This window comes from Equus caballus, chromosome 30, assembly GCF_041296265.1.
Source record: "Equus caballus isolate H_3958 breed thoroughbred chromosome 30, TB-T2T, whole genome shotgun sequence".
NCBI classification, from domain to species: domain Eukaryota; kingdom Metazoa; phylum Chordata; class Mammalia; order Perissodactyla; family Equidae; genus Equus; species Equus caballus.
The window spans coordinates 18,453,293-18,479,967 of NC_091713.1; the positions used below are offsets into that span (position 1 = coordinate 18,453,293).

Here is a 26,675-nt window from a genome sequence, read left to right on the forward strand (position 1 = left end):
CTAGTCACCCCCATTTCTATCAAAGATAATAAAAGTAAGACTAATTTGTTTGCAAAGTAAGTCTAGTCTCATTGAATTTGGCCCAATTATTTACTATAAGTGCAGCAAAAACAGTGACTGACCACAGACTCTTTTTAAGTTTGCTTTGCTGGCACTTCTAATAAGGAATCTCAAACTAGACTTTTAAAAGCCTCTCAACGCTGGGAAGCCAAGCCAGGAACTTGCCACTAGACTTTGCCTTCAGTACCTATAGATTAGGCTAAATTCCTCTCTTCTTGAGGTTTCCAAAAGATTTTAAGGCTCTTGGGCCTCTCAGGAAGTGCCCTTCCTTACTCACCTGTAAGGCTGAGAATCCTGTAAGCCAGTTACCAGGCCAGTTTTTTTCCAAGAGAGTTTTATAAGCATTAGCTCCATAAAGCCCACTTCAGTCCCATGAAACTGTCTGGTCATATCTGATTTCATACATCATTCTCAACTATGACATTCCAGTCAAAGCCCTTGCAATACAACTAATGTTTTGATTACAGGGAAAACAGATTCTTATTGGACTTATGCAAATAACTATATTGCCATGAAAATAACAATACTCAGTAAGAGTTTCTGAATTCCAGAGGGATCAGGTAGAGAGAAAAAGTAATTGTTTCATCTTTGTTCACAAAGCATACTTTACCAAATTGCTGTAAGTTATACATAGCTTAAAATAAAAGAGAAAAACAAAACATAAAAGAATCAGCAATGTTTCAAATAAAAAGTCATTAAAAAAATTATAACCATCCTCATCAGTTCATTCAATCTCACATAATTAATTCTTATTCTGTTTGATCTTGGGTTAGCAGTTTTGTGAATCCATCAACTTCTTCATTAGTTTGGAAAATTACTCAGTCCATTGGCATGGTCTCAAAAGTTATTCAAGTGATGGCATCACTGAGCATTCTCACTTGTAGCTGATTATAAGAATCAGGAGTAAAAAACAACTATCTGTAAATGGCAAAAAACTTTAAAATGGTCATGGTTAAAGATTTGAAGAGAAATCATTATAACGTAATTGACAAGGAAATTTGTTTATTTCAGTGACATACAATATTTAAAATAATAACCAGAATTACGACTGAAAACATGATGCTGAACATATCATGAACATCAATGGTATTGACATCAAGGGTACTGAACTTTATACAATTCTGAAATATTTATATTAATAACATATATCCATACAAATATAACCTAAAGAAGGTTTGTCATCACTTCTTATTTGACAATGCTTTCCACACAGTTTAATATGTCAAATAAACCTAATTAGTCTAACATCTCTCTTTTACAAGGTGAGAGACAAATGCTTTGAGATTTTCCAAGTGCCCTCCGGGAAATCTCAAAGTTAGTTTAGGTCAAAAAGACCTTATCTAGAATTTGATTTGAGGAAGTTTGTCAAAAATGTCAAAAGGTTTGAACACGATTAAATAGGATTGCAGATCATTGTAAAATAATACTTAATTATCTATTTAACCAACATGACAATAAAAGATCTTAAAGATAGATACAGAAGGTTACATAGTTGTGAACAAACCCTTAGTTCTTTTAATATTAAGATTTGCTTTTCTTAAGTAATCAAAGACCTGGCAAGGGCAACCTGAAGCACAGGAAATCATTCTTATAAGATACAAAATCTTGGTTTCTCAGATTATTTAGAAGACAAAGAAAAACCTTTTTACAATTTCTTAATAAGAGCAGACCAATAATCCAAGAAAACTTTGTCATTCTAGTTTTGTATCAGCATACTTAATATCAAAATTAAGGCCCATCTTTTTACTTTTTCTTCTTCTTCTTCTCCCCAAAGCCCCCCAGTACATAGTCGTATATTCTAGTTGTACATCCTTCCGGTTCTGCTATCTGGGACGCCGTCTCAGCATGGCCTGATGAGAGGTACTAGGGCCATGCCCAGGATCCAAACTGGCAAAACCCTGGGCAGCTGAAGTGGGGCATGCAAACTCAACCACTCAGCCACAGGGCCAGTCTCCCATCTTTTAATTTTGTAATTTATAAATAAACCTATTCAATCTTAGCAGCTTGATCACACATAAAATTCTTTTTCCTCAAATCTTCTATGAACTTTTTTTTTTTAATATCTATCCAGTTTTTGTCCTCTTCTTTTCCTCTTTCTCATTCTGGAACAGCCAGTCATTCTACTTTAGGACAAGTTACTTTCTTTTTCCCCTAACAAAAACATATCCTTCATACCTTGTATACTTTTCCTTATCACAAACACATCTTATTTTCCTTGCATACTTTGTATACAGAGATTTTTCTTCTTTGTCCTTATTATTCCTAGTGGTTTCACTTACATAAGTAATAAGAATTTTTAATCCTTAGTAATCCTAATTTTCAGTGAAAACTAGGAAGGAGGCAATTGTGAGTTGTCTGCCACATACTAACATTCTGTAGTAGATTAGCAAATTTATGAATATACACCTCACAATTTCTGGAGGCATCTGCTTCCTCTTAGTACAATTTTTCAATGTGGCAAAGGACATGTTTGCTAACAGACCCAAAAATCTTTTTCTCTCTACAAAACTTAAGAAACCAAAAGTAGGTAAGTTTATGTTCAGCAATTAATGTTTCAGTACTTTATCTCATTTGGAAATAATCTAGATATTCCATAAACATCCATCATTTAACTTAGTATAGCATTAAGGTTTCAAGTTACCAAAAAGATTTTGGAAACTATTTTTAAATAGATACATTATAAAACATAATTATCATTGAAAAGTTCATTTATAAACTATTATCCCACTTATATTAATTCACCACTTCTTAATAGTTTTGCCCAAATTGCTTATGAAAATTTCATGAGACAGTAAATAAAGCTAGCCAACATGTTAGGTTATTTTTCTTGTCGACAAATCAGGCAAGTATGAAAAACAGCACAAAAGCAAAGAACCTAACAAGTTAAACATGATTCCCCCCCTCCTTTTTTTCTACCATTGTACTTGACATACATCAAGCAAATCATTTTTATTGTACATTTTGTTCTTAGGATGGATTTATATCTTCATAATCTTAAACATCTAGTAGAGATAAAATAAGCTTATTTGACTAGTAAAGCTAGGCAGAAAAAACAATTATACGTATGCATTATATTTAATGCTGACAACTCTGAATACATACCTCTTTTTATTTTACCAACAACCTTAAAACTAGCTGTAGTTACCAAACGTTATCTCAGATCATAGGAACTTAAAAAAAGTTGGGGTTAGTTTCTATACTTCTGAGAGTTTTAGGAATACTCAATTTATATAAGCACTCATTTATCTCTAAGCCAATTTGAATTGAACTCCTTTAAGGGGTTTTAAAAATTAATTTGGTAATCGCTTCCACAGACAGAAAAATATCACATATACACAACATATAGGCACAGGCAAACAAAACAAAGGTTTTATATTTTTCCTTCTCAAATTTTAGCCAGGTATCAGTAAAACAAACTAATGGGTTTTTATCCACTTTATATTTTTATCTGAATTGTGTTTCTGAAAAATAGGACAAGTTGAGGTTACCTACACAATATGAGGGCTAATGCTTTTTTACCAATATTTGTGGAGAAGGCTTTGAAGATTTTCATTTGCCCTATATGTAATCTTATGGAGGCTGTGAATCACATTAGGGGAGTAACTAAGGAGACATCTAGCACTGTCTGGATGTCTCCAAAGCTCATCTGAGTGGATAAAATATTCCATCAATTTCCAATTAGTCTTTTTCCTTTTCACTCTCAGACAGCTGCTTTTGGGGGCCCTGAGTCCACTGAGAGCAGGAGGCCTAAAGTTCAAGTGACTGAGGGCTGGAGTGGAAAAAGGTCTGGCAGGGTGGATAGAGGGATGGAAGAGATAGGGGCTTGAAGGGGGTCATATCAAAGGATTCAAGGGAACTGAATGGAAGATCAAAGGTTGCAAAAGGAGGAAGGAGGAGCAGAAGCAATGGGAAGAAAGAGGTCTTAGCGGAGCCAGTTTGAGGTCTTAAGTTTCCCAGAGAAGCCAACGAAGTACAAAATTATCCTCAGCAAAATCCTGCAAACAAGAAGGAAAGTAGACAAGAGTTGGTAGAACATACAGTCAGCAGGGGATCAAGAACGGAATTTCAGTCAACTTAAAAGTTCCCATAGGAGGAGCTGAATCAAATAGAGAGAACAGAGAGGACTTTAAAAAAAGAAAAAGCTCCTATCAAGCTCTGAATATCAGTTGCCATTAGACCAATTTCTGAACATACAGATCTTTTAAAAAATATATCCTCTCAAATATCTTATCAGGTTTCAGACAGGACAAACAGTAAATATTCCTGGCAGTATTGAGCTCCGTTTTTTTTTAAACCAAAGGTATTACCTATTTCAAGTGACTCAAAACTGATAAGGCTTTTATGACTTAACACCAATGAGTCTTTTATGGCTCAACCATAAACCAAAGAGGCTTCCCCAAGAGGGTGCAGAAGATACAGCCCTCCCAAGACCCAGACCCACTCCCAAAGAAAGCCACAAGAAAGCCAGACTTAGATAACCCCCCGAGAGGTGGCAACAGTGGGTAGGGCATTAGCTGCTAAAGGGGTGCAATCTACACTTCTGTCCAGCCATATTCTCACGGCCCCCAACCTGACAGTTGACCGCCTGCACACACAGGTCCAATAACTGCATGTCCCGGCGGGCAGAAAGCCAAGCCAAGCTCAGAAAACGAGACAAACAGGAGAACAACAGCTGTCCCTGGGAGGGAAAGGATCAAAAACCAATGGTTACCTGATACCAAATTCACAAGAATCAGGATCCAAAGATCTAATTTTTACAACTGTTTTTTTCCTGCTGATCTGAATTTGGGAAAGAAGGGACAAAGAGAAATTTTTACCTTCCTTTCTTGACCAGGCACTACAGACAGAGATCTGGGAGAGCCGATTTTGGTAAGAATTCTAACTTTTCACTGACTTTCGTCCCTTCTCCCAAGACCCCATCTGCAGACTCCAGAGTGAGTGGGGTGTCCCAGCCATCCCTTCCCGGTTGCCAGAAACTGCAGGGGAGGAAAAATATTTCTCTCTACCCTTCTAGGTTCTCAGCTAGGTCTCTGTATCAGAAGACAGATTAACAAAAGGAAAGCATACAAATTTATTTAACATGAGTTTCACATGACATAGGAGCCTTCACAGAAAATGGAGAACAAACAAACAGTTAAACCTGAGTATTTTTATGCAGTCCTGGGCAGCATAACAACGTTTCAGGCAATGATGGACGACATATGTGACGGTGGTCCAATAAGATTAGCACCATGTAGCCTAGGTGTGTAGCAGGCTATACCATCTGGGTTTGTGTAAGTACAATCTAATGATGTTCGCACAATGACGAAATCACCTAACAATGCATTTCTCAGAACACAGCCCCATCGTTGGGCAACACCTGACTGTACTAGGTTTGATGAAGAGCAGAGTGAGGGAAAAATGTGATAAGACAAAAAGGGATATGAGCTAAGAATAGCAAACTGGGGAAACTTAGCAAGGACTGTTCATTCAGATTCCTCTCGGGTTCCTCATCTTGGGAGATGAGGATGCTTCTTTCCTCCAGGTATAGGGAGGGCACCTCTCACAGGAGGGTCTTCTGACCTGCTTCAGGGAAAGGTCAGAAAGTCCTTCCTGCATCTGCCATTTCTCAAATTCCTTCCTCTTAAAATATTCAATATGCCAAGGTGCCATATTTTGGGGTAGAATATCCTGAACCCCATCATTCTCCTTCAAACACTTTATTTCTTATGGTTCTCAATGAAAGAATTTTGCAATGGCTAGGAATGGGCCTGGTAGACTAAAATAAATCAAAAGTCCTCTTCCTACCCCCCAGGTTCAATGCAAAACACTCCAACCAATTACAATGACAATATGGACTTCTATTTCTGGCAATGTAGACCCAATGGTTGGAGATCACCTAAAAATGCTGGATTAAACATTTTTACATTCTTTTTTAAATGTATGGCAGAGCTAGCTACAAAGTAAGACAAATGCTCCAAGGGCAGAAATGAGAAGAAAGCACAAATACAGAGAGTTGAGTTAGTTTTGAAAACAGCATGCCCTAGGGGCATCTGCAAAGTCCTGGTGACAGGAACTTGATGGGGGGGAGAGAGGAAGCTATAGAAATATGGTAAGAGGAGGCAAAACAGGAGGGCCTATGCAAGGTGAAGAGCCAGAGCAGAGATTCTCCCACATAAAGCCCCATGGGGGGAAAGGGGGATGTAAAATTAAAAAACAATTCATTTTAAGGCTGATATGCGTGAAGAAATGGTCAGAAGGAAAAAAAAAAGGCTAAGTGCATATGGTTTAGTTCTGAGGTTAAAAGATCAAGTCCCAGAACTATATATCTAATAAAAATAGTTCATATCAGAAAGAGGTTAATCTTATTGTTCAGGAGAAGGGTAAAGATAATATTTACATTTAGATTTTATTAAGTATACATATTAACATCTTTTAGAGTAACCACTAAAAGAAAAGAAATAGAATGGTAAACTTCCAACAGAGTTGCGGGGGATCAGAATTGGCCACCCCAGAATGTGTCTCCTTGACACGAGGATTATTTTGGGCTACTTTTAAAAACTGCAGACCAGGGAGAAATTGGAAAGTAGAAGTTACCCTTTGTAAGAGATATTTACATTTGTAAGGGAAGTCTCCATCTGTAAAGGTGTCTCTCTCTCTGCACAAGGAAGCTGGGGATGACCTTATTTCTAGAAACTCTTATCAGTGCAGAAGGCAAGGACTTAAATCTGCATAATAACCTTACTCTCGTTTACTGTTCTTTCCTGGTCATCTCTCATAACTGACTCCCCTCACCCCAACATCCTCCTTCGTCTTTAGCTGCAGATGGTATTTAAGATGAGAGCCTCCACCATTTTGGCGAGTTGCTCAGTTTTCCTGAGTCTCTCCCATGTATACATGCTCTAAAGCTTTGTTTGATTTTCTCCTGTTATTCTGTCCCATGTCAATTTCATTCATAGCCCAGCCAGAAGGACCCAGAGGCTAGAGGAACTGTTCTTCCTCCCCTACAGAGTCAAAGGGTAAAACTGCACAGAGAAAAGAAGACAGAAAGTATATGAGAAGACAGAATTCAGGCCTTGGAGTAGGACATTCCTGGGTTGAAATCCTAGCTCTACATGTAGTAGTTCTAACCACAGACAAGTCATCTAGTTTTTAAATTTCAGCTTCCTTATCTTTAAAAAAGAAAATAATACAAACTTTTTAGCCTAGGACTTGAGTTAAGAAGCATGTACTCAATGATACCTGGCACAAAGATACACAAATACTTTTTTCCTTGCCCTCTTTTCATGACACTCAAGAACATTTACTAAAAAGCAGGCATTGGTTTAGGTTGCTGAATCAGACTATTTTAATCATGAATACCACAACTATCACATAGAATTCAGTCATACTCGCCTCCTTGGCTTTCTGTCTATTCCTTTCTTATTCAGGGCTAAAAAGCTTCTAAGTAAAATTATATGTTATGTAGTACCTCAAGTTTATTCCACAACTATGCTTACATATGTTCAGGTTTTTAGAAGAGAGAAGTCCAATCTGAAGCAAATGCCCCTTCCATAACAAAATGCAAAGGTTAACACTTCCTGTAAGATAAAGGAAACCCAGCTGCTGCTGTATTAGATAGCTACCCACCCCTCCCACCCCCCACTTTCCGGAAGAAAAAAGAATGTTCATTAATTATGTCACCTCAAAGATGTGTAATTCACTTCAGTTAATTAAAATTTGTCAAAATTCAGAATGAGCACATAATCTGTTGTATGAAGATTATTTCATGGATTTAGAAATTGTGCTCCAAAAATTAAAGTGTTCATAAAAGCTTAGTAAGTCAAGTATTTCCCATTAATAGCGTTTTAAAGGTTGACTCTAAGGACAAAAAAATGTGAACAACTTTTAATTCAACAACCCACATCTGGATTATCCATACCCGCATCCTCTTTTTTAATTCTCCATGGCCAATTTTAAATTCTGAGTGGACTTTTTTTCTCTTCTACACAGGATGCTTCCAGAATTCCTCATCTGCACATTTTAGAGGATAAAAATTAATTTCCATGTGTCTAAGATAAACTTCAAATGACAAGTCTGCCCAAAAAATTATAATCCAAAATAAAGTATAAATGCTTTAACTGTTCATTTCTACCAGAACAATGGTTTGACTATCCCCAACTTTAAAGCACATAGGCCAAACAGTCAGTAAGTCACACAATCCTCTTACCTGGAATTAAAATGCTAAAAGCTGAAAGTGCTTTGCAAGATACCAATTGGCAACCACTGAAACTAACGATGAAAGTTTATTAGAATAGAAATGGAAAATCCTGCATGCATACACAGACTCTAATAGGAAATGACATGGAGAATTTTATGAGTCAAAATCTTAAATAGAGCTGGTATTATATATAAAACAGAAAGCATCAGCTTGATGTACAGCAGAATAGTCAAGGGCTACGGCCGTGAAGTCAGGTTGCCTGGATTCAAATTCCAGCTCCAATTACTGAGGAAGAGTGTGGGCAAGCTGTTTAGCCGCCATATCCCTCAGTTTCTGTATCTGTGAAGCTGGCAAAATAACGGCCCTTCATAGGATTGCAGAGAAGATTAAATCACATATAACAGATGTAAAGCACTTGGCACAATGATTGGCACATAGTAAATATTTAATAATTGTTAGCTAAGGTATAATTATCCTCTTTCTAAAATTGTTTCACACCACACTAGCAGATGTGTCAAAAAGCACCTTAAGCAGCAGTTGAATAAAGAAATTATATTTTGGTTACGCACTTCCTGATAGGAGTAGATAATCCTAATGCCCATCACACAGCATTCTGCAAATACAATAACCTAGATCCAATACCAAACCACCACAAATTAAATCATTAAAAGTTATTAAAGCATAAAAGTGACTACTGATCTGCTCACTTGAGCCCAGAGATCTAATTACTAATAATTAGGTATGAAGGGACTAATAAAATGTTTCTATAATACATTGCTGCCGAAGTGATCTTGAGAGCCAACCATAAAAAAACCGTATTAAAGTCAAAAAGAATCAAGAACCATCAACTATTGTAAGCATAGCAATTCAATATGCCCCCTCACAGCCTTAGTGGCTGGGGAGGAGGGCATTAGAAATATAGGTTGTGCCAAACAGCTTAGTTCTCTCACGTTCCAATGAGTAAAAGGATCTACTGAAGATAATTCTAAAAGTTTGGTTTGCATTTGACTTTGACAGCCTAGGAAAACTTAAGCAGTGTTGGGGAAAGTAACACCTATATCTAAAACCCACAAGTTAAGGATGAAAAGGAAAGACTCTGAAGAATGCCTGGACTCTTCTACCACCCCCCGGGGAGAAACTATTTGAAACTGAACTGTTAACTGCCAGCTACCACCACAGTATCACCTGAACAGGTTTCTAGAGGAGAAATCTAATAACCACTCATTTGGTAGCCACTAATTTACTCTTCATTTCAAAGCGCCCTTTTTATCTAGGTTTAAAGAGAACGAAACTGTCGAAAAATTTTTTTGCAGCAGATGGAAATACATTCATCATTACTCGCCATTATCCTTTTCAGCTGGCAATAACTTGTGGTTATAAAGCAAAGGAAAAAAAGAGTTTGGGTGATTTTCATCAAAGCTTGGATTCTAGCCCTGCCCTGCAGCATGCTGTAATAGGAGAAAGTTCCTGCTTCACATTCCAAAAGAAATAAATTTTTATGTGAATAGCCCCATACATTAACTGCCACCTCTTTTTTGTTATTGTCATTGTTTTGTTTGCTATTATTTTTATCCACGCAGCAAATATTTCATAAGCATGTACTACTTTATGCTAGATGCTATGAATTATGGTACCACCGTTGGAAAAAAACATTGATCAATAATAAACTGACTGCATTTCATAAAAGTTCAAAGTAGAACCAATGGATCATAACACACTCCTGGGAGTGCGTGGATATACCAGGAAAAACAAATTCTAGAATCAACATGCTGCTCACATTCTCTAAAAAGGACTTCAGGTATAGGCACCAAAACAGTTACGGTGTTTTTGAAATGTAGAGAAAAACAGCACATAATCAAAAGTAGACAGGCTTTAGAATTAGCTCCACCATTTAGAAGTAGTATAAACTAGACAAATTATTTAATCTCTCCAAACTGGTTTCCTCATCTACACAAGGGAAATAGCAGTATCTACCTTACATAAGGTTTGTTGTGAGGACTGACTATAATGTATGTTAAATGCCCAGTGCAGTGCCTGGCGTATAGTATATGATCAATAAACTGAGGCCAATATTATGAGAGAGATTTCCAACAAGAGGGACACATTTAGGGATGACTTTTACTCCTCAGTGGAAAAAATTCAACGTATCAATAGAACTTAATACTGTCCTGAAAAACAAAGTAAAATCGTAAGTTTCATGGAAGAACATGTAACTTGACAACATCTAAATTAGGAGTAGTTCTCTTACGGCAAGCTGGGAGATAGGAACCTGCAACCAAGAGGTGAGTTGTATTTCATAAGAAGAGTATGCAAACAAACAAACAAAAGCTATGTGGTGAGACTACAGAGGAAGCACCTGGAGAAGGAGAAAAGTCACGTAGCTATACCTATTTGTCAAGTTGAAAAACGCCCTGTCCCTTCCCATTATTCTCTCTCCTCTTCTCAACTCCTATAAGGAAGCAAGATGTTCTCTTAGAAATTGGGAATCCAAAAAAAAAGAAGTCTGAAGTAACAAGGGAAACAATCTAGATATATTAAGCCACTTGCTAATTCTTTCACTTAACAGGTTTTTTGTTTAGTTTTACAAGTTTCACTTTAAAATATATATAAATTGATATAATGTATTTTAGGTTTAGGTCTATCAGTCATTCTACATCTTACTCTGAATTAACTTAATCAAGTAATTATGGATTAGCTATCACTTATAAGAGAAATGGAGAGTTCAATTAAGGGAGAAGTTAAGGGGCAAAAGAAAGAGAAATGGGTGATTTTAATGCATGGGGCACTTGTGAGATGAGAAAGCATCACTATCCAATGAAAGAAATAACAGAGCAGGGAAAACAGAGGAAATAACAGAGCAAGGAGAGGAAGAGCCTGAAGCAGAGTGTGCACCAAAGACTATGGGATCAACACACCACTCACTCCAGCTTCTCAGAGGCAATCGTTGCCAGCGTGTCTCACTAAAAATCAAAACCTACCATAGATTACCAATACTGACAACCGCAGGACTGTGAAACTGGATACCCTATCATTTGAAACACTGGGGTCTGGAAATACGACATTGTTCTACCTTATGATCAAACTACAGAAAAATCATTATCACTCAAAAATTAATGTTTACTTAATTGCATCTTTTTTACAAAAAGCAGTTAGGGATTACTAAAAAGAAGCATCCAAACTTACTTCTTTCCCCTAGAGGCCTCTTCCAAGCTTTTCTGAACTCCCTTTGCTTGCAAATGTAGACATACACACATTTCTCAATTTAAATGTAAAACCCAGCATACGAAGCTGTGCAGAGCAGCTCTCTTCCAGCTCTAAGGGTTCCAGAAAAAACCCTTCTTTAATAGGTCTTCAAGCTTCACTAAGGCTCTTCGGATGATCCTGAACCACCAAGTCACTCTGAGTCAAATGCAAATTCTTCCAACCTTCTGAACACAAGTGAAATGGTTTCCAGGTCTCGTTCAGAAATAATTACACTATAAAGTTGAGGAGGATACTGTATGCCTCACATCTAGTAATCTCAAATTTGATCTTGAGCCCGTTACACTCATGAGAAACTCATCTGATTACCACTGAGTCTACATCCTTATGCGCTTTCATATCTTAAGATGCAATTGTCACAGAAAACATCTTTTTTGTTTAACCAGTTCTCTTCAGAGTTGGCATCCGTCAAAATACTTTATTTTGTTTTTTACTCAAAATGTGAAGGAAAGAATCCTTTGAAGAGGAGAGGGAGAGGTTACTTCAAAATCTTATACCCTCCATTCCCCTTTCCAATAACATCTTCATAGTTATGGTCCAAAGCAGAAAAAAAAAGGGAAGGAGGTATCAAATTAATTAGAGATAGTGCTGTAGTAAGTACATCCTTTCAATTTGATGAGATGGAATTTACAATTGAAATACAGCCCCCAAAAGTGCGCAGCTTTTTCAAAAAAAACAGGCCTGCTGATCAAAGAGGTGGAGAAGTACTATATATAGTCAGAGATATGCCCCTGCCTGGAAATAAGCAACCTGAAGGCAAAATCATGCTAAAGAGCTGTGGGGTGGCATAAAGCAGCTAGAATAAGGGGAACAAAAGGACCTCACTCTAGTGATACCTTTTAAAAGACTCTCAGCCAGCTGCCATGATGTGGTATAATAATTGCTATCATTTTTTAGTACTATGTGCCAGGCATTATGCTAAGCACATTATACTTATTATCTCCTTTATAATGACTATGTGCAATGTGTATTATTATGTTTATTTTGCACGTGAGAAAGTAAACTCACAATGGAATACTACTCAGCCATAAAAAAAAAAAATCCCATCCACAACAACATGGATGGACCTGGAGGGTATTAGGTTAAGTGAAATAAGCCAGACTGAGAAAGACAAACACTATATGACTTCACTTATATCTGGAAGATAAACAAACACACAGAGAATAGTTCAGTGGTTACTAGAGGTAAGGGGGGTGGAAGAAAGGCACAGGGGGTGAAGGGGAGCACTTATATGGGGACAGACAACAAATAATATACAACTGAAACTTCACAATTACGAACTCCATAAAAAAATCAAAAAATATATCATTTATAGAAAGTAAACTCAATTATGCCTGAAACCTAGTAACCTTCTGAAGGATCCATTTACATTCTACAACGTTTTCTCTATGCCCCACAGAGTCCTTAAAATGCCCTCCTAAAGGATTTCCAAATTCCTGTCCTACACTGCTTACAGAGGGCTCCAACAGCTCCATGTTTCTCTCTTCTGAACCCCCTCAAGAAAGAAAGCTCTCTCAGCAGCTTCTCTTGGGCCATGCATTCTCTGTACCTAAAAACCTTTGGAACATCCCCTGGGATCATCCAATGGCTAGCTTGTACTTGTAAAATCTCTTCAAGCGCCTTGGGGATCACATGTCACTACATGCCCTAAGTGGATATGTTGTCTACCTGGATACACCTTATGACATACCCACTTCTCTCTGCCCACTGTCTCCCCAACGTCACTGAATGGCCCAAATATCACCTCCATTCTCTCAACATCAATTCACACTCAATTCCTTAAAGGAGACTCAAAATCAGCCTCTCTTCAGAAAACTTGCCCTTGACTGTAATCACTCTAGTAGCAGAAAGGGCATCAGATTGGAAACCAGATCTGGATTCTAATCCTGATTCTGTTACTCGCTGTGTTACATGGGCAAATCACTCGACTTTTCTGGGGCCAGTTTCTCAACCATAAATGAGGGAAATGAGACTAAATAAACTCAAAATTAATTCTCAGCTCTAAGAATTTTTTATGCAAAAAGATTAGCAACAGCATTAATTTATAAAATCAGAAAAATTGTCATAAAACTTTAAAATTACTTAGGGCACCTCAAATTAAAACAATTAATACACAACACATAAAAACTACAAAAAAAGAGAATAACTTAAATTTCAAAGGACGACAAGGTTGATTAAATTGCCGATTTTCTATACTTTATTTGACACATTAATGAAAACCCAGGTAATTCCTTAAAGACTACTGGGCTACAAATAGAGACACTCGCCTATTTACTCGTCACTATGTGATATCTTATATACCACAGATTTGTTTAATATACCAAATGTGTTTTAAATACTAACTGTGATAGCCTTGTGTGTCAACCTGGCTAGCTTACAGCACCCAGTGTTTCATCAAACATTCATTAGGTGTTGCAGCAAAGGAATTTTGCAGACGTGGTTAATATCTACAATAAGCTGACTTTAAGTAAAGGAGATTACCCTCGGTTGTGTGGGGGGACTCACCTAATCAGCTGTAGGTCTTAAGAACAACAACAGGTTTTCCAGTGAAGGATTTTTGCCTCAAGACTGCAGCATCAACTCCTGCCTGACCTTCCTGCCTGCTGGCTTGCCCTACAAATTTTAGACTTGCCAATCCCCCAATTTCATAAGCCAATTCCTTACAATACATCTATTATTAAACACACACACACACACAGAGGAATGATATTGGCTTTGTTTCTCAGGAGAACCCTGACTGCTACACTAACATACTGAAAGACTCAAACTGGTATTTTTTTCTTTTTTTTTCTTTTTCTTTTAGGAAGATTAGCCCTGAGCTAACATCTGCCACCAATCCTCCTCTTTTTGCTGAGGAAGACCGGCTCTGAGCTAAAATCCCTGCCCATCTTCCTCTAATTTATACTTGGGACACCTGCCACAGCATGGCTTGACAGGCGGTATGTACTTCCACACCCAGGATCCGAACCAGTGAATTCTGGGCCACTGAAGCAGAATGCGTGAACTTAACCACTGCACCACCAGGCCAGCTCCTCTTTTTTTTTTTTTTTTTTTTTTGGTGAGGAAGATTGGCCCCGAGCGAACATCTGTTGCCAATCTTCATCTTGTTGCTTGAGGAAGATTGTCACTGAGCTCACATCTGTGCCAACCTTCCTCTATTTTGTATGTGGGACACCACCACAGCATGGCTTGATGAGCAGTGTGTAGCTCTGTGCCTGGGATTTGAACCCATGGAACCCTGGGCAATTGAAGCAGAGCACGTGACCTTAACCACTATGCCACCAGGCCAGCCCCAGTGTTTTTTTCTTTTCTAAGTAAGGGTTAACAGATGTCTGTTTCTTATAACCTCTCTAAAATATTACATTATTTTAAATAAGTGCTCAGAAAGTTATTTTGTAAGTCAGTACTTCTTACACAACGCCAACAGATTAGCAATGCTATTATCTCGCTGTGCTTCTCTTTATTCAAATACATAAGAGGAAAAAGAACAGTGATATTTCCTACATGGAATTTTTAAGCTCCAAGATTGATTTCAGAAGATTCTGAGACTCAATTTTTTTCTCATTTGCATGGCTTTCAAAGTATTTCGTAACTACCAGTTGGGATAACATCACTGTGAGGAAAGTCAACTATCAGCCCAACTTTAAAGACTGAAGAACCACACAAAACAGATGTAGGCTTTGCACTACTTTACTTAGTGATGTGTGCAGAGTCAAGCTGAGAATTCTCCCGTCCTGAGTTCCAACGCTGATCCACCAGGTGGTTAGCCCTCAGCGCTACAGTGACACAGAAAAGGATTTCAATATCTGTAAACTTTTCTGTAAAGGGCCGGAAGTATTGAGGCTTTGTGGGCCATGAGGCCTCTGTGGCAACTACTCAACTATGCCGTGGTTGCCCCAAAGCAGCCAACGACATACATACAGGAACAAGCATAGCTGCATTCCAATAAAACTTTATGGACTAAAACACGTCACATTTGGCCTGTGGACCACAGTTTGCTGACCCCTGACTTACACTCATGAAATCACGGAGCTGGGAAAGACTCTGGAGGTCATGTGGTACAATCTCCCTCTCCATGCCAAGATACCTAGAATCATGTCCCTGACAAATAGATATCTGGTCTCTGTTTCAAGTCCCAGTGACCAGCCTGTTCAGAACAGCTTCCATAATTGGACTCTTCTCCAAGCTAGAAAGTGTTTCTCAATGAGGACATGAAGATTCTTGGATGGGATATTTTTCCATTGTGTGACACTGTCCAGAGCTCTGTGGGTCATTTAGCATCCCTGGTTCCCAAACACTAAATGTTAACCACACACACACACCCATCACTATGACAACCAAAAACTTCCCCACATATCTCCAAACCCCCTGGGGTGGGGGTGTTGGTACCCAAAGGGTTGAGATCCACTGAGCTGTATGAGAGAGAGAATATGTGACAGGTGTCCCATACAGCCATTCCCTCTTCCACCCATGGCAGATATGAATAATCAGTCACAATACTCTTTCCTACTGAGGCTGGACTTTGTCTCAGAATTTTTAACACAATGCTCAAGACAACCACCACCAATGAAACAGAATTGTGACATTAAAACATACTTATTATCTCTAATCTAAAAAGACGGTCTACATACACACTCTGAAAAAAATGGCTTCATGGGGCCTGCATGGTGGCGTAGTGGTTAAGTTTGCATGCTCCACTTCGGCAGCCCAGGGCTTGTGGGTTCAGATCCTGGGCACAGACCCACACACCGCTCATCAAGCCATGCAGTGGCAGCATCCCACATACAAAATAGAGGAAGACTGGCAAGGATGTTAGCTTAGGGCCAATCTTCCTCAAGCAAAAAAAGAGGAAGATGGCAATAGATGTTAGCTCAGGGACAATCTTCCTCACCAAAAAAAAAAATGGCTTCCTTTAAGTTTATAAAATTGAAAAATAATATGGTTTAACTTTAAACCCTAAGGGATGTTCCAAAAGTCTGTGAAAACATTTGTTGGTTGTGAGAATGACTGAGGGGCACTGAAGGCACCTGGTGGACTGAGGCAAGGAATGTCAGGTGTCCTGCAGTGGCAGGGACAGTTCTGCACAAGAAAGGATTATCCCGCATGAGTTTTTAATATCCCACCAGAAATACATGTGGACAAAAAGCCCATCCAAATTATCTAAGCCAAGATTGTAACTCCATTTAACACATAAACGCAAGTTACCTTTTTCACACTTTTAATGATCACTAAATTTTCTCAGAATGTAACTGATTGAAAGTTGATGCAAGACTGTACCTAACTTTTCTCTGAATTTTACCTAGTTATTCATCATTTTGGAAAACCACCTCAATGACAGCAATACAATTCAGTGTATGTAAGTACAACTTACTCACATAAGAGTGCATTTGTAGGTATGTCATTCACAGTAATTCCAGGTACAGGTACAAAAAGTTGACCATTTGGTATGTGTAGAGTGTACACATATTAAAATACATATTTTTTCAATGACTTCATTTGTATTTCTTCTTTACATTATAGTTAGAACATTGTGTGCATTTCTTTGCAATCAGGTTTGTAAGCAGTTACGGTCTATGAATTCATTTCAAGATTATAAAGGAGGAATTCGAAAATATTTGTTATAAAAATAGAGTGTTGGATCTGACAGGTTAAGAACCCCTGGTCAAAACTAAGGACACTTTTTCGGTCAAATTTCCCTAACACGGACACCAATCTTGCCCACACTCTTGAAACAAATGTAATGTGTTTCAAAGGTTGGAACACAACTTTGGCTCTCTGAAGCTGTTTTACAGATAAATGCTAGATCTCACGATGCAGGCGCAGTTTCCATCTCCTGTCCTCTGCTGTATGAAATATACGAGAAACGGCTGCGAAAACCAAGTGTTTAGGACCGCCGAGTCCCCCAGCACATCACGTCTGTCTCTGCAGTTAGTGCCCTCTGATTCTGACAGGAACTGGCAGTGATTAACAGTGTCAATGAAAGAACCCAGTCATCACTGAGGCAATGCCCCTGAGCACCAGACACAAAGATTCTATTCTGAGTGAGTCCATTTTCCACACTAAATTGAGATCTGTCCCTTGCGTTACACAGAGCAGACTCTAGAACAGCATCCAAGAGAACAGCGTCCAGCAGAATACCCTGAGAGGGCAGAAATGTTCGACAGCGCACTGTCTGATGCGGCAACCACTACCACATGCAACATCTGAGCATTTGAAATGTGGCTTAGTCTAACTGAAGAACTGGATTTTTAGTTTGATTTCATTTTAATTAAAATAGCCACACATGACTGGGGACCACAGTGCTGGACAGCACAGCTCTGGAATATCAGAGCTGAAAAGGGTCCTGGAGGCCATATAATTTAGCCATTCTTAGCCTAGGAAAATACAGCACCACTAGGAATTATGAAACAGCTGCTGAGAGGGATTTATCCAACGTTTGCCACAAAAATGGGGAATATAAGAACCCCAATGGAGTCCAGCCCCCTAACTTTTCATATGAAGTTGCTGAGGCTAAAAGGCCAAACACTTCATTCAGTCATTTGGCCCATTAGGAACAGCCACTTTAGAACCCAGGTCTCCTGACACCCAATTTAGGGCTTTCTACTCCTCTACTATTATGTGGCTGACTGAGTGAAAACCCAATTAGGGGCCAGCCCGGTGGCGCAGCGATTAAGTTCACACGTTCCACTTCTCGGTGGTCCGGGGTTCGCTGGTTCAGATCCCGGGTGCGGACATGGCACTGCTTGGGAAGCCATGCTGTGGTAGGTGTCCCATGTATAAAATAGAGGAAGATGGGCACGGATGTTAGCTCAGGGCCAGTCTTCCTCAGCAAAAAGAGGAGGATTGGCAGTAGTTAGCTCAAGGCTAATCTTCCTCAAAAAAAAAAAAACCCAATTATTGCACGTCTTACTTCCCATCTGCTACCTAAAATATGGCATTAATCTCACCAATTGATAGACTCTTTCTTCAAAGCTAGACTTAGCTATAAACAATTTTAACTTTAAAGATATGGAGATGAACTAAGATTTGAACCAAAGCTTAAAAAATGTGTCTATTTAAGAAATTACTAGTTGGGAATTTAAAGGTTTGAGATTGACTAAAAACAGAAATAACCTCTATATACAATCTATGTCTATATATAATCTATATATATAATTATACATCTATGTAATAATAATGGACTAAGGGCGTTGGCAAGCTGAGTTTCCAAGAAGATTAATTATTATTTCCCATTATAAGTCTTTTAAAAACCTTTTTATAGTTTATAGCACTTTTTTAAAGTTTGTAGAGTATGAATAAGAGTTCATATATAGTTCAAAGACTAAACCCCAAAGCAAAATCATAAACATAAGAAATGGCAGGTCCCAGATACTTTCCTTAAACCATGTTTTCAACTATTCCAGGTTTAGGGGTGAAACTTTGTTCTGAGAACTAGGAGAGAGGAAGGTGTACTGGAACATAATTCCGGTGACTATTTGCTCTCTTCTGCAGAGATGCGTGTAAAAGTGGCTGGCAGGGAGCAGAAAACCCAATACAAGCCTTTGAATGGCCTCTAAGTACTTCTTGGGTCTCCCAGGGAGTGAGGGTACCGGGGCCAGAGAACTATCACTTGTCACACTTTTCTGCAGAAAACTTTATAAAATTATCCACAGATGATCTGTGCCTAAGCCCTACAAGGAGCGTTAGCCAGTGAGCTATAATCAATCCAAAGGCAGCCCTGACTCAACACAAGCTTTAAGGGATAAATATCATAAATGAAGAAGACAAAGCTGAAGAAGAGGGCTAATGAGTAAGTAAGAAAACTGAGACCAAAGTCTATCTCTACAGACTGAAATGCCTGGCTGCTGAAACAAAGGCAGGATAAAACTTAACAGGAATAAAAATAAAGTCCTGCATATCAGTTTAAAAATCAGTTGTACTAGTACAGGGACCAGACTCACAGAGAATTCCTATGAGAATTTCCGGAGCTTTGGCTTACTGAATGCTTAATATAAGAGCAAGATGTGTCTGCTTAAATGTTAATGTAATTCTGGACTCCAATAATATGGAATACGCAATAATGGAACAGCATGATGTCCACCTTACAGGAAGTAAGTGTCCTACTATTTGCTGCCTCGGTCGGACATCTAAAACAGCACAGACAATGATGGGAGCCCTATTTTCAGGGTACTGACAACCTAGTGCATCCAGAATAAGATGATCGGGATGGTGAGAGATCTAGGTATTGGTATTATTTAACCTGGAGAAGAGACGGTTAGTTATCTTTAAATAATATGACAAAATTTTACACAACAAAGAGAAAATACATCTTCTATGTCACTTTGGATGATACTATAACTAAAACCAACACATAAAAAAACACACAGGTAATTTGGATCTGTTAAAATAAGATAATAACCTTAAAACTGAAGCCACCCACAACCAATCTTCGACAAAGGAGCTGAGGGCCTACAATGGAGAAAAGAAAGTCTCTTCAACAAATGGTGCTGGGAAAACTGGAAAGCCACATGTAAAAGAATGAAAATTGACCATTCTTTTTCACTATTCACAAAAATAAACTCAAAATGGATCAAAGACCTAAAGATTAGACCTGAAACAATAAGTCTTCTAGAAGAGAATATAGGCAGTACACTCTTTGACATCAGTTTCAAAAGAATCTTTTCGGACACCATGACTCCTCAGATGAGGGAAACAATAGAAAGAATAAACAAATGGGACTTCATCAGACTAAAGAGCTTCTTCAAGGCAAGGGAAAACAGGATTGAAACAAAAAAACAACCCACTAGGTGGGAAAAAATATTTACAAGTTATATATCCAACAAAGGGTTAATCTCCATAATATATAAAGAACTCACACAGCTCAACAACAAAAAATCAAACAACCCGATCAAAAAATGGGCAGGGGACATGAACAGACATTTCTCCAAAGAAGATATACGCATGGCCAATAGACACACGAAAAGATGCTCATCATCACTAATCATGAGGGAAATGCAAATCAAAACTACACTAAGATATCACCTTACACCTGTTAGAATGGCAAAAATATCCAAAACAAAAAGTGACAAATGTTGGAGAGGCTGTGGAGAAAAAGGAACCCTCATACACTGTTGGTGCAAATGCAAACTGGTGCAGCCACTATGAAAAACAGTAGGGAGATTTCTCAAAAAATTAAAAATAGAAATGCCTTATGACCCAGCCATCGCACTACTGGGTATCTATCCAAAGAACTTGAAATCAGCAATTCCAAAAGTCCCATGCATCCCTATGTTCATCGCAGCATTATTTACAATAGCTAAGGTGTGGAAGCAACCTAAGTGCCCATCAACTGATGATTGGATAAAGAAGATATGGTGTGTGTGTATATATACACACACACACACACACACACACACACACACACACACACACACACAATGGAATACTACTCAGCCATAAAAAAGGACAAAGTCGTGCCATTCACAACAACATGGATGGACCTTGAGGGTATTATGTTAAGTGAAATAAGCCAGATAGAGAAAGACGAACTCTGTATGACTCCACTCATAGGGCCAGTAGACAAAGAGAACTGATTGGTGGTTACCAGGGGAAAGGGGGGTGGGGGGTGGGCACAAAGGGTGAAGGGGTGCACCTACAACACAACTGACAATAATGTACAACTGAAATTTCACAAGGTTGTAAACTATCATAATCTTAACAAAAAGTTAAAAAAAAAAAAAACTGAAGCCACCCAACAATGAACCAAGGTTGCACAAAAACGTGAACACCTTGTTACTGTGAGTATTCCTGCAAGGGTCATAAATCCTCTAGGAAGGGAAGGAAGGGTTAGGGGGGTATTCAAATTAGGTAGACAACTGGATTAAGTGACTGTTACAGGTTCATTCTAACTCTGCAATGATATTATTTTAAGTGCAGAAGAAAAAGAATAAGTTGAGTCAGCAAACACTTTATTTCCCCAATAGCAAGTTAGGCTGGTGAAAGGGCAGAAGAAATGAGAAAGCCAAGGGATTCTAAGGTACATCTAAAAATGCGTGATATGTAAGGTCCTGAAAGGGAGACGCAGTGAACAGGTGAATCTGGATAAAAGATCTCTCAAATAAGGATACCACCTGTCCTGCCCTAAGGACCAAATGACTATGTAAGAAAAGCACTCTGTAAATAATCTATACATAAATATCATTGTTGGTATTCTACATTAGTCAGAATCTTCTAAGCTTTGCTCACCACACTTTAAAAAGGGTATGAAAAACCTAGAATCTGAAAGATCATCCAAGGTAAGGCATTGTGAATGGACTAAAGAGAGAGAAAGTATATTCTAGGTGAAATCCTAAAGGTATAAACAGAGTTTTACCCAAGGAAAGTTAACAAGGTATGTATTACATAATAGGTTAAGTGTTCTTAAAAAGGATGCTGTTCAACTGTTATCTATAACCAAGGAATAGAAATTAAGAAGAGGTGGACTGAAATGAAGGCGAGCGAAATTTCAGGTAGGTCTAAAGAGGAACACTTACATGCTTGTTTTGAGACAAAGGAAAACGTATAAGCTACAAGGCAACAAAGAGACAGAGGAATTACAATTCCCACCTGTCAGGATGATAGGACCCTGGAAGAAGTTATGGAAGCTCAGAAATCAAAACCCTCCTGTCCTGGATTGGTCAACATTTACAGTCCTTGACGGAGTCAAATAAGACTATCTCCCAAGCTACTTTCTAGCTCTAGCAATCAGCAAAGTGGAGCCAATAAATAACTGTTTATTAGGAAAAGAAATAAAGTCAGCAGTTCAGCTTGGGAGTATATTTTATATGAGCATTCTACTTTAATCAAAAGTGTTCTTGTCCTTAAGTGATAAAGCAAATGGGGTCAAATGTTAATAGGTGAATCTAAATAAAGAGCATATGGGTAGTTCCTTGTACTACTTGTATTTTTGCAACTCTATTCAATTATGATGAAACAGTTATCACTTAGGTTTAAAATATCAGGAGTTGACTCTGATACTTCTTATCTGTGTAGTCATTAGTTCTTGTGGGAAAGTCTAGAACTTGATTATCCATCACTTCCTAGGGCCTGCCTTCCGTCCTCTGCTTTAATTAAGACAAGTTCACTCACCCATAGTGCCTGGCATCTCATATTTACAATGTTCTCATCAATCTCCAAGCCTTCATGCTCTCGATGTCATAAATAAATGGCCATGCTAAAATAAACCTCAATACTTGTTTTTTTACTCACATTTCAACCCTTCCTCAAAACTCTCCGCGATTCCTAATTACCATATAAACTTTGACCTCAAGAGCCTCTGCCAGGTCATTCTCATGGAGCTGGGAGAGGCGGGAGGGATTTCTCTCCCTGCAGCCTGCAGGCAACAAGGGATTGCACTGTCTAGGATATTTCAAAACAATAACAAAACCAACTAAAAGTCTTTCTGCTTTTTATTATCACCAAGCACTGGCAATTCTAAACAACCTTGGTGCTAAGATATGCCTTCCAACCACTGCCAGCAGCTGCCACCATCAGCCCTTAATATGTCACGGGTAATGGTCAGCCTCCCCGACCTCTGCACAAATTTTTTAGCCAATAGTTTTTCTTTTCCTTAGGATCTCAAGTTTTAAAAATAATAACAACGACAACAACAACAAAGACTAAGGGCAATCAGTGTACTTTCTCTAGTATTTGCAATTGTGAGGTATAGCACATCACTTTAATAGAAAAGTCCATGGATAATTTAATGTGATGCCTCACTCTAAGCAAAACTAAGTACAGTTCATTTATATAATCTGACCAATTATGATTTATTTTTAAAACTATATTTCAAACAACAATAATGCAAACAAGCGGTTCACAGCCATAACTACATGCCTGGAGGGTGGAAAATTTGCCAAGATTTATGGGACCAGACGCAGAGAACAGACAAGGCTCTACTAACAGGACTGCAGTCCTTCAGCTGCTCAGATTCCCTTGGGTCACTTTGGGGCCCAGGTCATCTTAGTCACTACAGGAAAAAAGGTTTAACTCAGCAGAAGAAAAAGGACGGAAAGTGATACTAAAAGAAGAGGCCGACAGTGCCTCAGCCAGTCTTACTGAAGCCCACACCTGCACCATAGGCAATGCAGCAGCTGGATGGCAAGCCAGCAGACCAACCCCTCCTTGGTAACTCTGTCCAAAAGCTGTATTCCTCAGCTCTAACAAATTCTCCTGATTCTATCAAACAGCAGAGAATGGCTTTCTAACTAGGCTATGCAGAAAACTGAGAACAGGTTAAATAATAATAAAAGTGATAATCAGAGAGTGCAGAACCAAAAAACTCAGTATAGCAAATTACTCCATATATTACACACGGGTGATTGTGGAAAACAAAATGTCTAAGTATGTATATAAGAAGACAGAGTTTCCATTATCGCTGTTTTAAAAATTCTTCCAATGCAGACATACATATTTCACTGTAGCATAAATAAAAAGAAAGAGTAAATCCATAAGAATCGTAATTTGCTGCATCCTCATAAAAAATTGCCCCTATTGGTTACTGTAAAATATATCTAAATCCTACAGAATAACACATAAAGTTTATCTAAAGAAGGCTAAGAAATTTACTCAACAATTAGAACAAGGAAGGAAAATTTCAAAGATTATCCAGAAAACAGGGCAATCAAATTTCAGAGATATCATTCAGATATATCACTGGAAATCTGCCGAAGAAGGCAGGACTCTGGGATTGCAACATCAAGCACTTCCTCCACCCCAAACTACCACAGCCCTGCGTACTTTCTCAAGTGCTTATCTCCCAAAAACCAACGGCAAAGGGAGAAGAACACATTTTTCAAACCAAGATCGTATGGAAAAATTAGAACAAGGCTTATCAGAAAAACAGTATTATCCAACTTAAAGATTAAATTAAAACATAACTAGAAATCCACATGGCAGTTAATTCAATAACTATAGAGATCAGTGTCATCTTTCCATTTTTTTCCCAAAAATTACTCAATATGCTCATTTACATGTTAAAGTATTGTTTATATCTAGCCATTGCTTTCTACTTGTAAATATGAGCTGTGCCCCTAAACATAAGGAAATTATAAGTATGTACCTAACGCAAGCACAAATTTTCAAGGCCATCAAGAGTTTAAAAGCTATAGTTATTAATACTGTACGTTTGAAATTTGGAAGAGAGTATACTTTAAGTGTTCTCACCACAAAAAAAAGAAAGAAAGAAAATGGTGACTATGAGAGGTCATGATGTGTTAATCAGCTTGATCGTGGTAACCATTTCACAACGTACACATATATCAAATCATCACATCTTCTTAAATATACACAATTTTTATTTGTCAATTACACCTCAATAAAGCTGGGGCAGGGGAGAATTTATAAGCTAGCAAGACACGAAGTCATCAATAAATATGAAATGTTCTAGTATACTTGAACTAGTGCAAGTCAAACCACCAAATCAGATCCAAAAATCACCTGTACCAACATAGTAATTTTAAAAATAAAAAAGTTTAACACGAATTATGAAACACCTGAAACAAGCAAAACAATCATCAGATATCACCCTCTCCACTGACAATGTCATGGCTCTCCCTAGCTACCTTACCCAGTTTGCGGCAAAAATCAAACTCACCATCTACCTAAAGCTAGGAGAGTCTTTGTAACTACACTGAAGTGAGATATCGTATGATGTAGATTAGGAAGTACATATTACAGCCATTAAACGTAAATGCAAGGTAGACATTAACTAAAATTAATAATAATTACCTCTGGTAATGATTAAAACAGCCCACATACACTGGCCACTAATGAAAACTAAATGCACTAATGCATATATAACAGATCTTGGGTTACCAATATTTTTTAAAACACTGTCAATGGTAAACATATACATTTTTTTCCTTTTAACAGAAATAAAAACAGCAAATTCTTAGGAATTGCTAGTAATTGGCTGCACCCTAATCTAAAACTGCCCTTACTGGTTAAACTGAAAAACTAAACGCAAAGGATAACTTTTAGCAAAAATGTGTGAGAAAGGCCGAAAAACAATGAACTGTAACAGCAAACAGAACTGGCTTTCCATGTGATCATCACTGTAATTCTAAATGCACTTAGAGGTTCATTCCACGACAAAGGAAAGAAGATAGCCTAAACTCTGCAGAGTAGAGAAGATTCCAAAAGGAAAACTTTGGTTGGCTTGCTTGCTGTGTGAAGACAACTTTCAAGTACTATCGGTTTGACAAAGAAATGCAGCATAAGTTGGACCTGGTGAAGAAGAGTTCAAGTTTTCCCTGGGAATGTGAAATATTTTCCCGACATCCACACAGGGGTAAACACACACACACACACATACACATATTAAAAAGCCAGCATGAATTGAAAATGAAGCAATACGAGTTCAGCATCCAATAGGTGGCTGGTCATCTTTCTGCTCCGTTAGGTCAAGATGCCCTTCTCATCTAAGACTCTCAGAGAGAGACTGACCCTCTCCTCTCGAACCTTTGCCCTGGAAGCCAGCCTTTGCCATCTTGTGCCACCTTCACAGACAGTCTGCCAAGTCCCGGGACACTCCCCCACGCGGGACGACTTTCCTCCAAGATGCATCCCTGCCCCGTGTCACCCGCGACTGCCCGTCTCCTGGCCTCTTCGGCCTCAGGGTCCCCAGTGCTTCCCTCCCCAGCCCCTCACGGCTGACCTCAGGGCTCTCCCCGTTCCCCGGCCCCCCATCACGGTCCCCTCCCTCAAACCTGGGGTCCCGGTTCTCCCTCTGCCCGCGCGGGGAGTCCCGACTCTCCCGTCCCTACCCGGTCTCCCCGTCCCGCGGCGCGGGGCAGCGGTGGGGCCGTGGGGCATCCACTGAGGAGACAAGTGCCGGGGACGCTCCGGCTCCGACCTGGACCCGGAGCGGGGCTTCCGCCTCGCGCCGGAAGGCGTTCCGAGCGAGACCGGAAGTCCCGCCCCGCCGGCTCCCCTGCTGTCCGCGGGGTTGCCCGGCTCCGCGGAGTCCTGATGGAGTGTGCGGAGGACCGGGGAGAGGGCGTCGCAGGCACGGAGCGGAGGGGCTTGCCCTGCGGGGCCGCGGCGCCCACAGTCTCCGTCCTCTCGCCCTGCTTCTCTTTCCAGCGGATCCGTCAACCGGTCTGCACTCGCTTGACCAGGCGTCTGCCCTGCTCCCACCCCGTTAGAAACAGGATGA

General features: G+C 39.1%; 1 protein-coding gene across 7 annotated transcripts in view; it reads right to left on the minus strand.

Annotated features, from left to right (window-relative positions):
* Nucleotides 1-26,428, minus strand: part of DISP1 (dispatched RND transporter family member 1) — a 202,440-nt gene extending 176,012 nt beyond the window's left edge. The window contains exon 1 of one of the 7 annotated variants that reach the window (XM_023632543.2): nucleotides 26,284-26,428. Coding sequence is in view for 1 of the 7 variants with exons in the window: in XM_014738044.3 (XP_014593530.1) it covers nucleotides 26,284-26,332 (49 nt within the window). In the remaining 6 variants the exon portion in view is untranslated. The remainder of the gene's footprint in view (nucleotides 1-26,283) is intronic. The other 6 variants (XM_023632544.2, XM_014738044.3, XM_023632546.2 and 3 more) reach the window with 6 other exon arrangements.
* Nucleotides 26,429-26,675: the final 247 nt, after the last annotated feature.